The following is a 13,392-nucleotide window of genomic DNA, read 5'->3' on the forward strand; positions in this document are numbered from 1 at the left end:
TACCCAGACTCCCCGGGGGTAGGAGTCGCCACATTATTTATTAAGCTGAATGCTGAACATTCATAACATTTCCATGGTAATTTCAAGTAGTCATTTAAACAGCTTTACTAATTATTATTATTTTTAAACATGCCATCTCTTTATGGCAATATAACACAAGAAACACACTAAACTAAACACATAGTCCCTTGAAGGGAAGAATGTTAGACAAAACAGCTTTATAGGCTACTCAAGGCCGTCCCGTCCATCGAAACATGTAAACACGGCTCAACAACAGTACAGCCAGCGGGACTCGAGCAGACAATAAAACTTCCTGCACACTTGCTAAGTATCACTAATTAGAAAAAAAATCACAAAGCTTCAGTCCCTCTGAACCTTGACCGAAAGGTTCTGATTTTTTGAATTTTTAACAACTACTTATCAGGAACACTAAAGATCTTGATAATTTACTCCAGCTCATTTCTCAATGCCTGCAACATTGGTTTGAGCCGCTTTCTACAACGTCTTTCTGTTGGTGTCGGGTCAGCCATCTCTTCTTCGTTCGTTACCAGACTCCGGTTGCATTGTGGGATAGCGTAGTGAACTCCGTGGTTTACTTTGGCGGTAACACGCATTCGGAAACGTCTTCCGTACTACACAATGCGTACTAAGCATTCCGACGAGCTATATTTTTTGGTGTACTGCAAAATGCATACTATATAGTAGTCAAGTATGAGTATTCGGATTCAGCCGTTTTTGATAAATGGGTTTCCCAAATATAAAGAGCTAGCGCCTGTTAAAAGACACACAAGCTGTTTGAGACACAATCAAAAAAAGTTGAACGAAAATGTGTGTCATAAGCTAATTTTTTTATGCCAATATTCTGTGATTAACTCTAAATCTTTACACTGTGATCATTGAAATTATGTCACAGTAATTATTTGTTTTAATTGGGCATTGCATAATCATCAGAAATTATTATAAATAATAGAGATAGCAATAAAAACTAATTACACAAAGTGTAGCTTATATAGTCTAATGAAAATGATATAGCTACACTCAAAGCTAGGGTGGGTAATTTCTTTACTGTAATATTTGGCAAAACTGTCCTAATAGCCAGTCAGCTATATGTAGGTGAAGTGCTCTGAGAATATCTGCTCAAAACTTTGCTCTCCCCTGCCTCTGTGGGCCGCACCCAAAAATTGCCACCGCTCATGTTCACTTTGACCAATCAGAGCGAGGCTCCGATTCTCCGTTCTTATTGGCTGTGGGACTGTCCGGTCACCTTGGCAACGACGTTGGTGCGTCCCTGCGTGAGTGTTCACGAGCCTAGCGGTCTGACAGTTTTGTACTACTACGGCGGACAACAAATGAATAGCCATGTCTTCATCAACGGCCCATAAATTTCCCATTCCCCGGATACCATCAACTAACACCACTAAGACAGCGAAAAAAAGAGGAAAGATACTTGTTGAAAGGACAGCTACTAAAAGGGAGGTGGAGAGAGCTCGAAATAAAACCAGAGTAAACATCGGCGTGGCTTATGAGCGATGGAGAGAGTTACGTGACCTGAGAAACTTAAAATCGGACGCTGAGATGGCTACATTTCTTATAGACAGGTAAGGAATTGTGTTATCTCTCCATAGTATATTGTGATGAATATGTAAAGTGTCGGCTGGTATGGTTTTTACTAAGCAAAGCCATGATAACCGTTATATTAAAGGTTGCATAGGTGATTTGCTTTTTTGGCCATTTTTGCAAAATTACTTGAAATCCTTATCATAACCCGCTTACAGCCACTGAGTTAGAAGTACTGACATGAAAATTAAACTTGTCAATCATCTGTGGAACGTGCAGGGCTCGAAAAACTCCAGCCAATCATATCCATTGCCACCGAGTTTCATTGGACAGTAAGTACGTCAATCAAACGGTCGTACTGCACTCCCCCTCCCCCACCCCCCCCCCCCCCTCCCCCGCGCCCCGCGCGCGCAGTACTCGTGACCCAGAGCTCGTGACCCAGAGCAAGCTCCTGTTTGTTGTTATCCTGCGGCATCTACTGGAACTAGTTAATCCACATTTGGACCTAGTAGTAGAAGACAATTTCCATGGCAGACAAGACGCCACAATCCCCACCACCACCACCACCAGCAAAGAGAAGGAAAACTCTTTTTCAGAGAGTAATTGATAATAAAAACGCTGAAAGAGAAAAACTGAAATCAAGAATAATCCTAGGCACTGCTTTTGAACGTTGGCGGCAACTGAAGGACGAGAAGGGTCTAAAAACCGATGCTTGTGTGGCGGTTGACCTAGTTTCAAAGTTTATACCGTTTATACTCGGTAATACCGGTGTTGAGACGAGTGTATTACTCGGTGTGAAAATGTCCACACCGCGGCAACCCTAGTGAAAACCAGGACTTCCAATACAATTATATGAAACAAACATACATTTTCTAAAAATAGTATTGATTTATGTGACCGTTTAATGTTTATAACATCTGGTGCAACCATAGCCGCGAGAACGTATTCTCAGCAGGGGGTGCTGGAAAAAAAAACCCGGCCTGCACTAGACTCGCAACTCGTTACATTGATAAAAAAGATATATAGCAGCGCAGCTCAATTACACCAGTGCATGCGCGCACAGTTGAAAATCGATCGTTGTGTTCACTTCCTTCACACCATGGTTCACATCCAGCTGCTCACAGAACAAGTTTAGTGCACCACCGCTACCCTCACACTTTTTCATATAACCTTTTTTCAGCACTAGGACATATGAGCATTAAATAAATGCTGCGTCTCAACATGCCTTGGACAGCAGCGAGGATGACTCGCTTTGCCACGGGCCGAAACAGTTCGGAGCGACCACAGCCAGAGCGAACACAGCGGGGCAGAGGAGTGTCAGGAAGTCTTTGGTGTACACATCAGTACGGCCTATTTGCACTACTGTTTAGTGGCAATGCAGTGTTTTATTCTATGCCTTTTTATTTTCGTATATTATTTCAATTAATACAATTTATTTATTCATGAAATCAAGATCTGGTCTTCAAATCTTTTTTCCAAATATAGGTCGTATTACAATGGGGTTTGTGTTTATATTTGGACCAATACGGTACAGCGGATGCTCACATGACGTTAAGCATTTCCTGATGCATAATGTGACGCTTCAGAACCTAAAATCCCGTTTCTCCCCGTTGATACGACAACACATAACCGGCGTTTTCAGAAATCTCCACTTTGGTTTTTAGAAATGATCGTTTTCTGTGATAAGACAGGGGGTGTTGCAGCACCCCCAAAACCCCTACTTCCCGCGGTACTGGGTGCAATTTACAGCTGAATGTAGTGCCATGTTGTTAAACGAAAACCTACGCTAGCCTGGCTCGCTCTCGCGCATCTTTGTTCGCGCTCGTGCATGATTGCGCGTCCAGGTACTTGGAATGGGTGGAGTCAGAGTCAGCGTTGAAGGGGAGGGGGTAGGACCATTTGAGTTGTGTATTTTCAAAATCTGCTGGCGTTTCGCAAATCGCGTACCCAACCTTTAAGGTTCTGTAATGTAACCATTTCAATACGGTTCTGTAGCCCATGGTTCTTTTCCCGGTCCGTTTTATAGGTTAGTTATGGTCACACCAACCCTGTCGGAATAACACAGAGGTTGTGCTAACACGTGGCCTAGGCCTCAAGCTACTTTGACGCAACTGCCAAGATAAGCACAGCGAGGGAAGTCTAGCATAAAATATTCCATGTATTGTTATAACGTTGTTGCAAGCTAGCAGCAGCATAGCTCAGTTTCGCGATCGCTTTGAAGTGACGATTTCCTTCTGTGTTATTTTAACAAATATATATATTTTTTAAATTCCGATAACGTTTTTCTTTGTTGACCAATCACTGTTGTGCTTCACCTGTTTTGGCAGTTATGAGAACCTCACATCCCCTACTTCATCCACACCATGCAAGCGCAGGAGAAACCTGCCTCTTCCCCCAGCTTCAAGCATACATTCAGAGACACTCTTAGACAGGTGATCACTACCCCACCACCGTTCATTTCCAAATTATGAAATTGTGTACATTTATTTTCAGCTTCCACCTTTATAGAAGACAATATAGCCTCATAACTAATTTCAAAGATCTTTATTTCATAACACTATTTATATTCTCAGAGCCGATGACTTCTTGGATGCTGAAGATGTAGAGGACACCAATCCTGCCACTACCTTTCAAAGTATGGATACAAGGTAAAGAAAGAACAGTGGAACAGTGGAAAAAGTTACTTCTGTATCAACTAATCAACATTAATACCTCTCCATTTATTGACTTCTCAAGTACTCCAATATGTTAATATTGTATTTCATTGTTTTTGTATTTCTAGTATTTCTCCACAGGTAAATGACATTGAAGTCATAACTGAAGAAGAATTTAATGACATCCGGAACTCTACGTAAGTGTGTCCTCGGATCTAGTGTTCCCTTGTATGTTCCATCAAATCCCTGTATTATTGATGCACTACACTTTTAAACTTAGCCCTCTAAAAAATCTCCTTCATAGAATTGGCTGGGCCGATAACACCTGGGAAGATGACAGTGGAGAAGATGACAGTTGGTACCCAGAAATGGAGATGGACACTGGGTCATCTTCAGAGGAGGAAGAAATGATGGGGGAAGACAGCGAATGCAGTGATGACAGTGACATCGATTACGTGCCTTATCTCTGTGTGCGGTATGTATAATAAATCAAATATCTTTGAGTGTTGTGACCCGTTTATCCATTGCTGGTTCTTGCTCACCGTAGCACATGATGCAACTAAATTACAACATGCAACTCAATTACGTCTATTTGCCATATCAGGTATTCAATTCAGTTCAATACAAAGCAAACAATTCCCATGACTTGGGACACGGTACAAAACTGTCAGCTGCCCCGAATTACATACACCATGCCAGGTGATAACCTAAATGCCTTCCCATGAACAATTAATCCACGCAGCAGTCAAAACATAAAACGGCATATTCCCCAAATAACACGAAAAACTATATTATAATTGCTCCAGCAACTTGCATGTTTGATATATCTGTATTGTGGTTCAGGCCTTTCAATATGCAAATGTTATTCCTAAACTCTGTAGCGTTTGTATATGTTGTTATCACAGGACTGGTGGAGCTCTCCAAAAGAGCAAATGGCTGGACACATTACCAGCTGTTGGTCTGGAGGAGACTGTTCATGACCTTGATGATGGACACAATTCCTCAGAAGCGATACCACCGCTACCAGAGAAGAGCCAAGTCCTCTGCAAGGAAGATATAATTGGACAACCAGCTTCCATTGTCTACCATAGCTGTCTTAAACAGCTGGCTCAGTATCTTGTCTTACCAATCCCCAAGTGCAACACAAAGGACCCAGTAACTGATGCTGAATGTGGAGCACTTAGACCATTTGAGGTGAAAATAACTTCCAGGGGCACATCAGTTGTCGTGGAATGGGTGAGTACTTAGTTAGCAATAAAGACATACTGTAGGATCATATATTTCACTTTGAGGGCATAGTGTACACATGCTTTATTATCTATTTAATGACAGCTACTGCTCTGTGCTGTGTTGCTCTTTTTTCCTTTTTCAGATATGTCATCAGGGTCACAGTGTCTGGAGGTGGAACTCCCAGCCCACTCTAAAATATGGGATGCATGCAGGTGACTTCATGTTGTCCTCGAACATCCTCCTCTCTGGGAACAACTACGGGAAGGTGGCTCTGCTGTTCAAATTCATGAACTTGGGAATAGTACATAGAACAACATTCTTTAAAATCCAGGACGCCTACTGCGTTGACGCCATCGAGGACTACTGGGATGACAAGAGGTCAGCCATTATTACCTGGCTGAAATCAAAGGACAGTGTAGTGGCCCTTGGTAAGTTTGCAAATCCCTCTCCTACAAATATTACTCCTGCAGTCCTACTGTGGCATCCCGCCACGGAAGCCTCGGCCTGGACAGGCCCGGGGTACCGTGGAGGACGGGGTGTACCACCCCCACCCACCAGCCGGCGATGGAGAGCAGCCCATTCGGCTCCCCAATCAGGGTGATTGGGGGACACCTGGCCGAAAGTGTAGGGGCCATCTTAAAAGGAGGACCAGCCCAGCACAGCACGGGTCGGGAGCGGAAAGGAAGGGCTCGACGCACGAGAGAGCAGCTAGAGGCCCACGGAGGCCCTAGAGACCGCGTCTCCTTCTTTGGGGTGATGGTTTCAAGTTGATTGTTGAATAAATGCCCACAATGGCTTTAACCTTCCCCAAACGCGTCGTTTGTACGTGGATTCCGGCTCAACCGAGCACCGGGATACCACACTACACACAGCTGATTACAATGTGGCTCAACTACATTTGATTTATTTACTTTTTGTGTAATGTGTAATTTCATACTATGTTCACCTTTGACATTGATAAGTGAGAGAATGTGGCTTTTATCTATTATATCTGCAATGTTTATTTTTGTGTTGTTTTTTTTCATCTTTCATAGGTGACGGTCGTATGGATAGTCCTGGGTTTTCAGCACAGTACTGTACATACACAACGATGGACAACGACAGTAAAGAGATCATATCAATTGTCAATATTGATAAGAGGGAGACCCAGAAGAATTCGGTTATCATGGAGAAGGAGGCTTTCATCCGGACCTTTGAGACTCTCCACAAAGAGATTCGCCTACAGGAGTTTTGCACTGATGCTCATTCACAGATCTCGGCGCTCTTCAGTAAGTGCAAAGATATTTATGTGCATAATTTTACGGATGAAGTATTGCTCTATGTATTTCATGATTGATCATTGTCAAAATGTTTTAGCCTGCGTCTAACACATATCTGTTTGCATCCTTCCATGCAGATCCAACAAAAGGCAGGTTCAAGGACTCTGGTGTTCGACACACCCTTGACATCTGGCATGGGTCAAAGAACTTGGGTAAAAAAATCCATGCAGTAAGTTCCTGACTTCGATTCTGTTATTGGTCCTTGATAATAGATTGTTATAATACCAAGTCAAACAACACAGTTTTTCCTACTTGATTTCTACTCATGTTGTTTATGTTAAAACAACTTCTTTGAGATGATGATCACAATGACTGAATGTAAAGGTCGTGCCATTTCCTGCCATTCAGTTATAAGCCAGGTGTCTACCACACAGATGGTGATTACATCAGGTTCCTGGTTCCAGAGAATTTGCCAAATCAACATTGATGACAAAGTCTGAGCTTTATTTAAATGTTATTTTCCATTCCGTGTCAAGGCAGGCCTTCGGAAAGGATGTTCAATTCTCCTTACCTGGAGTAAGGAGATATGCAACCATTTCTGGTATTGCTGTAAGACTGCACAGAACATTGATCAGGTGTAAGTATTGGTCTGTTTTGGATTTCACTTTGCGATTCCTGACCATTTATTACATTTTGATTTTATTGATAAATTGACTTTGGTTATTTTATTTTATATTTATTTTAAAAACTTGTACTAGCATTTATATAATGACAAAATAGGTATTATTTATTGTGTAAAAAAAAAACACAATAAGAAATGATGCAGTTCTGTTCTACTGTAGGATATGTGGACAGGTCTTCTCCACCATGTTCAAGGAGAGCATGAGTGGGCCCTATCTTGCTTTAGCCCACCTGTTTACAAGGCTCGCACCCTCTTAGCAGCGTTGGACTATAACCATCATGTTCACAGACCGGTGAAGAGGAAGGCTGATGGCTCAATAGAGTACGTTTTCAATAATTTTCATATATATATATTTCAGATTTACAATATTCTAAGCTGCATGACTGATGTGGATACATTGAGACATTATTTCATCCTGTGTCAGGTACTGCAAGCTCTACAATAAAAAGTCAAAGACTTGGAGTCTATACACAGTGAAGGTGGAGAAGGACTACGGATACATGGCAGACCTGCAGAGTGCTATCCTAGAAGCCCGGCTGACATCAGACAAGGGTTTGCCAAAGACCAGAAAAAAAAGGCCTAATGACCCACGGCAATATGGGGTTCTTGCAAGCATCCCACCTCCCACCACCCAGGACCTGTTGCAAACCCAATTCCACAGAGGAGTAGGTATGGAATGAATCCTGTTTGACATATTATCTACACATGATACAGTACATATCCCAAGTAAAGGGAAATTAAACACTTGGGAAAAGTAGTGACTTTATTCTTTCAACAGGGCAAGGAATGCAGTAAGAGACCTAGAAGAGATTGGAGGTCCCATACCAACTAAACTGGAGCTGACTGTAGGCTGCTGGGGGCTGTTTGGAATAGTATTACGCTGCTCACTTTTTGATATTTGTAAATATTCGATTTATTAGATCTAAATGTCCTTCACAGTTTTGTATTATTTACACTTGGTTCTTATAAAATATATTAAAAAAAATAGGATTTTGTATATAGTTTTCTATGATCAATTTGTTTATAATTGACATATTTTCAATGCAGTTGCACGATTGTTCTGCTAAAAAGGCATTTTGTTATTTACATTTACATTTTACATTTAGGGCATTTAGCAGACGCTTTTATCCAAAGCGACTTACAATAAGTACATTTGTCATAAGAAGTGCATCAATATATCGCTGTCGGTACAGAAAGGATGTTCATAGAACCAAGTGCAAGTACCACAAGTAGTGTTATGTAGTGCTTTTATACTTATTTAGAATTTGCACTTGTGCTGCATGTAGTCATCGAAGGCCAGGGTGTTCCTGTGTGTGTGTTATTATCTTATTGTTTTATTATTTATTAAAAAAGCTTTTTACCGCACCTGCCCTCATCATTTATCCAGCATTACACCTGCTGAATGTGCATTGTTATTATGATATGCTACAGTTATTTTGATGTCTGCTGTAACCGACAATGAAAAGATGGGTCATAAAAACAGGAAATTGAACATGTATTTTTTAAACACTTTTTAATGATGCTTAAAGTCTCCTTGTGAGGAAGCCAACATATTGTCAAAGTGGGTGTGGGTACTTGTCCCGTATCCTCCAGACACAACAACTAGGGATGACGACCCTGTGTCCCCGAGCCAGTGCTCCGTATTGCCAAACAACAAACTGCCTATAGGCGGCAAACCTAAATTGTTTGTTGTCCTCCCCTGGGTCTGGACGGTCAGCCACAGCACAGACGTCATTCCAGATCCTCCTGGCCAGCCGCAGAACCCCCCCCTGCATTATGTATGCGTCCATGTGAGGCAGCATGGAGACACAGGAGTCCAGGAGTTGTCCACAGCATTTCCTCTCTAGATCCGTAGGCATCTCCTTGCATTTGGTGCAAATGCACCAGGCTGGCTGCTGTGGGTCACTTGGACCAGGCTGTTGTGGGTCAGATGTGGGATGAGGGATGGACATGGCCAGGAGGTCAAAGATAAGGGATGGTTCCCGTTCCAAACACAGCTCCAGCAGATGGTGGGAAGCTTCTAGGTTCAGGTTTCTGATTCGAACCTGGCCAGGAAATGTACAATTACTTATTACACATTTATACTGAAAATTGGCTCGCCTGATTTTTTTTTGTTAAAAGTATGACATGAAATAAACATACCTGCTCATTTGTGATTCGTTGAATCCTGATTGTTTCCACACGGGCCATGTCCTCTTGCCCTATCGTGTCAAGACCTCTACGACCGCGACCTCGTCCCCTTCCTCTGCCCCTGCCTCTGCCCCTAGGCTGCCTGCCTCTAGCAGCAGAACGTCCGCTGACCCTACATATCCCACGTCCTGTGCTGCTAGGACCTGGGACATAATCGTCCCCAGAGCCAGCTTGGCTCTCTTCTTGGACACTCTTATAATGCAAAAAAATAGCGTTATTGTAGTACAATTCATGACTTCAAACCGTCAGTACATAATATATTGATGACCAGGTTACTAGCTCTGGCAGCTTATGCTAACGAACTACAGTTGCAATTCGTCGGCTATCTTGCTTGGCTGATACAGCTACCTTTCTTAGGCCTACCAGCGCAATTGCAATGATTTTAAGATAACATACATGGTATGTCTGTGAGTAAGATGTTGATGCTATATATGTACTTATGTAGCTATCAGCACTAATGTTTAATTACCTCGGAATCGGACATGGTGTTTCGTCTTCCTATCAATGTAACTGAATTCACATGAACGCGCATAACTGACGTTCAGTGGGAGGAGCTACAGCAGGTAGCGTGGCAGGGAGAGGCCAGAGAACACGCAACGGAATCTCAACGGCTGTTTTCTCCAAAATCGCCCACCCTAGCTTTATAATAAGTCAATGGAACACACTGGAATAAATAAGTTGGACTTAAAATGTTCCATATTTGAGCAGCACTCAAAACAAAAGAGTTATTACATCAATTATTGATTCTTAAGTTCTGTTCATTCAGGTGAATGAGTAACCCCAACGATTTTTGAGATTTAAGTTACGTCTACTTAGTTCTTTTAGTGTGGTAGAAATTAGTGAGTATATTCTATGGTAAACCATGATTATTAATAGGTTTTATATTTTAAATAGTGGAAAGCATTGTGCTTGCAGAATCTGGGTTCAGAACAGATGGTGCACAGGAATGTCTAGGGAACTGGGGGGAAGCTAAGTTGGTCTCAGCCTTTTCAGCCTTGGGTCAAGCTAAAGTTGACCTCAGCCTTTTCAGCTTTGGGTCATCTTGGCTAATGAGGTTGATCCGTGCGGACCACAGAACTGGGCAGTTGATAACATGCTGGGACGAAGATTGACGGGCGGAAACCCCATTGTAAACAAAGAAATTCCTATATGTGTATAAAGTGAGGCTGCATCCCAATGTTCGAGCAGTGACTCTGCAGACCCACTCAGGCTGTTGTCGTTGTTGTTTTTCTTCACGATAAAGTCTTTTTCAATTCTTGCTCCGGACCCCTCGATTTCTTTTACACTCTCTCTTAAATTAGTCTAAGTGTTTTAAATCTCGATTAATCTCTGACATAATTTGGCGTCACAACCAGGAGGAAATAGGGACTCGTCAGCTGCCGGGCCAGAGGACGGGACGCGAACGGATCATACGACCAGAGCTCAAGGGTAAGTTGTCTTGCCATATATAGGATAGAGTCGTTTGATCTGTTCTTGCCCCGTCTGAACGCCGAGCAGCAGGTAAAGTGTCTCTTCGATCAAACGAACCAAAATTATAGATAAATGAGCGAGTGAGAGATACGGGGGCTCCGGGAGAGATTGACGTGCGCGCGCACATATGCCATAAGGCGTTCTGTGGTTCTAAATGACCAAGACGCTTTGTGGCTCCCTATTTTTGATACGAGTTGTTGTGATTTGGAGTTTTGAGGTTTTGGTCAAATAGACCTATTATAAAGTCCTGTGGCTGTATTCTAGAGGATCGAATTAGTGGGAAAGTTCCAATAGGACAGTAACAGGTCCGCAGGTCGATTGAAGTGCCTGTTGGATGTTTGAGAGTATCACAGAGAGTTGAGTTGGAATTCATTGCCGTTGATGAATTCATTTCATCAACGGATCCAATAATGTATAGGGACATGGAGGTAGTAATAAGGAATTACATAGATAACAGAAGTGGAAAAACGGCCTTAGCGAAGAAGGACAGGGAAAGGTTAGTGCTAGCTTTGTTCGAAGAGGAGGGAGAGAGGTGGCGCTCATTACAACGAGTGGCCAGAAAAATAATCACAAAGGAAGAGTGTAACAATGCTGACATTTGTAGTAGTGAGGGTGAAAACGAGAATGAAGGAGAGGAGGAGGATGACATTGAGCATGTTGGTGAAGGGTCATCACAACCATGTGTAAAACACATTACTACGAATGCTAAAAGGAAATTAAAGAAGCGGAACAAAAGAAAGGAGGAGTGGTCTGGGACACAAGGGGCAGAGGAGCCTGGCTGCAGTACAGCAGTACTAAGCCCCACACCACTCGAGTTAGATGAGAAACTAAGGAAATCACAAAGGGGGAAAAGGGCACCCGAAACTTCCCCGGGAAATTATCCTATTCTAGTCAAAGGACAACAGGTCCATTTTCAACCGTAGGGTTCACAGGACTTAGAGGGAGTCATTTCTAAACACCCTAACATAATTAACGGGGCGTCCAAATGGATTAGAACATTTGAGAAGCTCACAGTGTGAAAGCTAATTGCAGTGGGGGACCTGAAAGCTCTGTTGGCAAGAGTGTTGGGGTTATCCAAGATGGAGTTTGTACTAAGGAATGGAGGGTTGGATATACTGGATGGAAAGTATGATGAGACTACACTTGATCATTACAGAGGGGCGATGTGGGCCACACTCAGGAGGGAGTTCCCGGTCCGCATGGATCCTAAAAACATGAGAGGTCTCTCTATTGGTGACACAGAGAACCCTGCATCCTACCTGCAGGCCCAAGTAGACAGATGGCGCATGGAGACGGATGAGGATCCTGAGATCCATCCGGTGTTCTCTGTCATGTTTAGAAACTCTGTGATAGAGACACTTCCCAGCCAAATTAAAGCCAAGCTAGAGGATGTGGTTGGACTGTCTACATCAGGATCTCATAGAGATTTTAAAGACCATTTAGTTCATGCAGTGGATGAATATCGTCAGAATAAACAAAGAATACAGGAACAAAGCAAGGAGGTTCCAGAGGAAGCTATATCAGCTTCAGCTGGAAGATCTCACAAGGAAGGAAAGAGATAAGAAGAGACAGGCAGGTGTTTTAGAACCAGCTGCTGTAATATCGCAAGCCGCCCAGCAGGGCGCACTTCAAAACCAATATCCACGATTGGCATTTTCTCTCCCAGTACAACAGCCTCAGAGCCAACTGTCACCTACTCCACCTGTTACACATGTACACATCCATAATTATGGGAACCCCACAAATAAAAATAGACAGAATCAGCAACAGGGGTCCCAAGTACAGAATAGAAATAATCAACAGCAAGGATTCCAAGGACAACGCAGAGGTCCTTTAATATGTTATGGGTGCAACCAGGAAGGACATACTAAGAGAAATTGTTTTACTTACCCTTTTCCATCCCAGCAAGGACAGGGCAACGGTTATCAGGGGAGGCAAGATCAAGGGAGCTACAACCAGGGACAGCAGGGTCCCTTTATAGGTTAGGGATACTGGGGGTGCCCAGAGAATCCACAGGGGGAGGGTCAGCTTGTAGCAATCACAAAACAAGCTGATGAGGAACCAATACTGCAGGTTCTGATAAAGTATAGAGGCACGCCAATGATGGCCCACACTGGAGCCACTTACACTTGCGTAGGTCCAAATTATGCCTCTCACCTCCCCCTGGCAGGAAAATTCACCAAAACTTTGGGATTCTCGGAGCACACGCAGTTAATACCTATGACAGCTCCAAGGATGACAGTCTGTGAATTCTTATTTTAAGTTGTATATGTGAGCGAATGAGTGAGTGAGTGAGTGAGCGAATAAGTGAGTGAGTGAGTGAGTGAGTGAGTGAGTGAGTGAGTGAGTG

The 13,392-nt window shown here is 42.9% G+C and overlaps 1 protein-coding gene across 4 annotated transcripts; it reads left to right on the top strand.

Moving 5' to 3' along the window:
• Positions 1-3,313: 3,313 nt before the first annotated feature.
• LOC130378976 (uncharacterized) lies at positions 3,314-9,250 on the top strand. 4 transcript variants are annotated; one of them, XR_008895039.1, is made up of 10 exons: positions 3,314-3,989; positions 4,131-4,205; positions 4,340-4,408; positions 4,516-4,686; positions 5,117-5,447; positions 5,584-5,869; positions 6,476-6,709; positions 6,838-6,929; positions 7,237-8,051; positions 8,161-9,246. XR_008895039.1 is itself a non-coding variant. In XM_056585563.1 (9 exons), exons 2-9 carry the CDS (start codon positions 4,195-4,197, stop codon positions 7,278-7,280), a joined length of 1,221 nt encoding a protein of 406 aa, XP_056441538.1. In that variant the 5' UTR covers positions 3,314-3,989; positions 4,131-4,194; the 3' UTR covers positions 7,281-7,332. The 4 variants fall into 4 exon arrangements, 1 of the variants encoding a protein (XP_056441538.1); XR_008895040.1 differs by having other exon boundaries at positions 3,314-4,205; positions 7,237-7,703; positions 7,807-8,051; positions 8,161-9,245; XM_056585563.1 differs by lacking the exon at positions 8,161-9,246 and having other exon boundaries at positions 6,838-6,912; positions 7,237-7,332.
• Positions 9,251-13,392: the final 4,142 nt, after the last annotated feature.

This window comes from Gadus chalcogrammus, unplaced genomic scaffold, assembly GCF_026213295.1.
Source record: "Gadus chalcogrammus isolate NIFS_2021 unplaced genomic scaffold, NIFS_Gcha_1.0 GACHA130, whole genome shotgun sequence".
NCBI lineage: Eukaryota > Metazoa > Chordata > Actinopteri > Gadiformes > Gadidae > Gadus > Gadus chalcogrammus.

Coding starts and splice junctions, on each gene's coding strand:
- LOC130378976 (XM_056585563.1), top strand. Junction 5,870..6,475: donor GGACAGTGTAGTGGCCCTTG/GTAAGTTTGCAA, acceptor CATCTTTCATAG/GTGACGGTCGTATGGATAGT. Junction 6,913..7,236: donor GCATGGGTCAAAGAACTTGG/GTAAAAAAATCC, acceptor TTCCGTGTCAAG/GCAGGCCTTCGGAAAGGATG.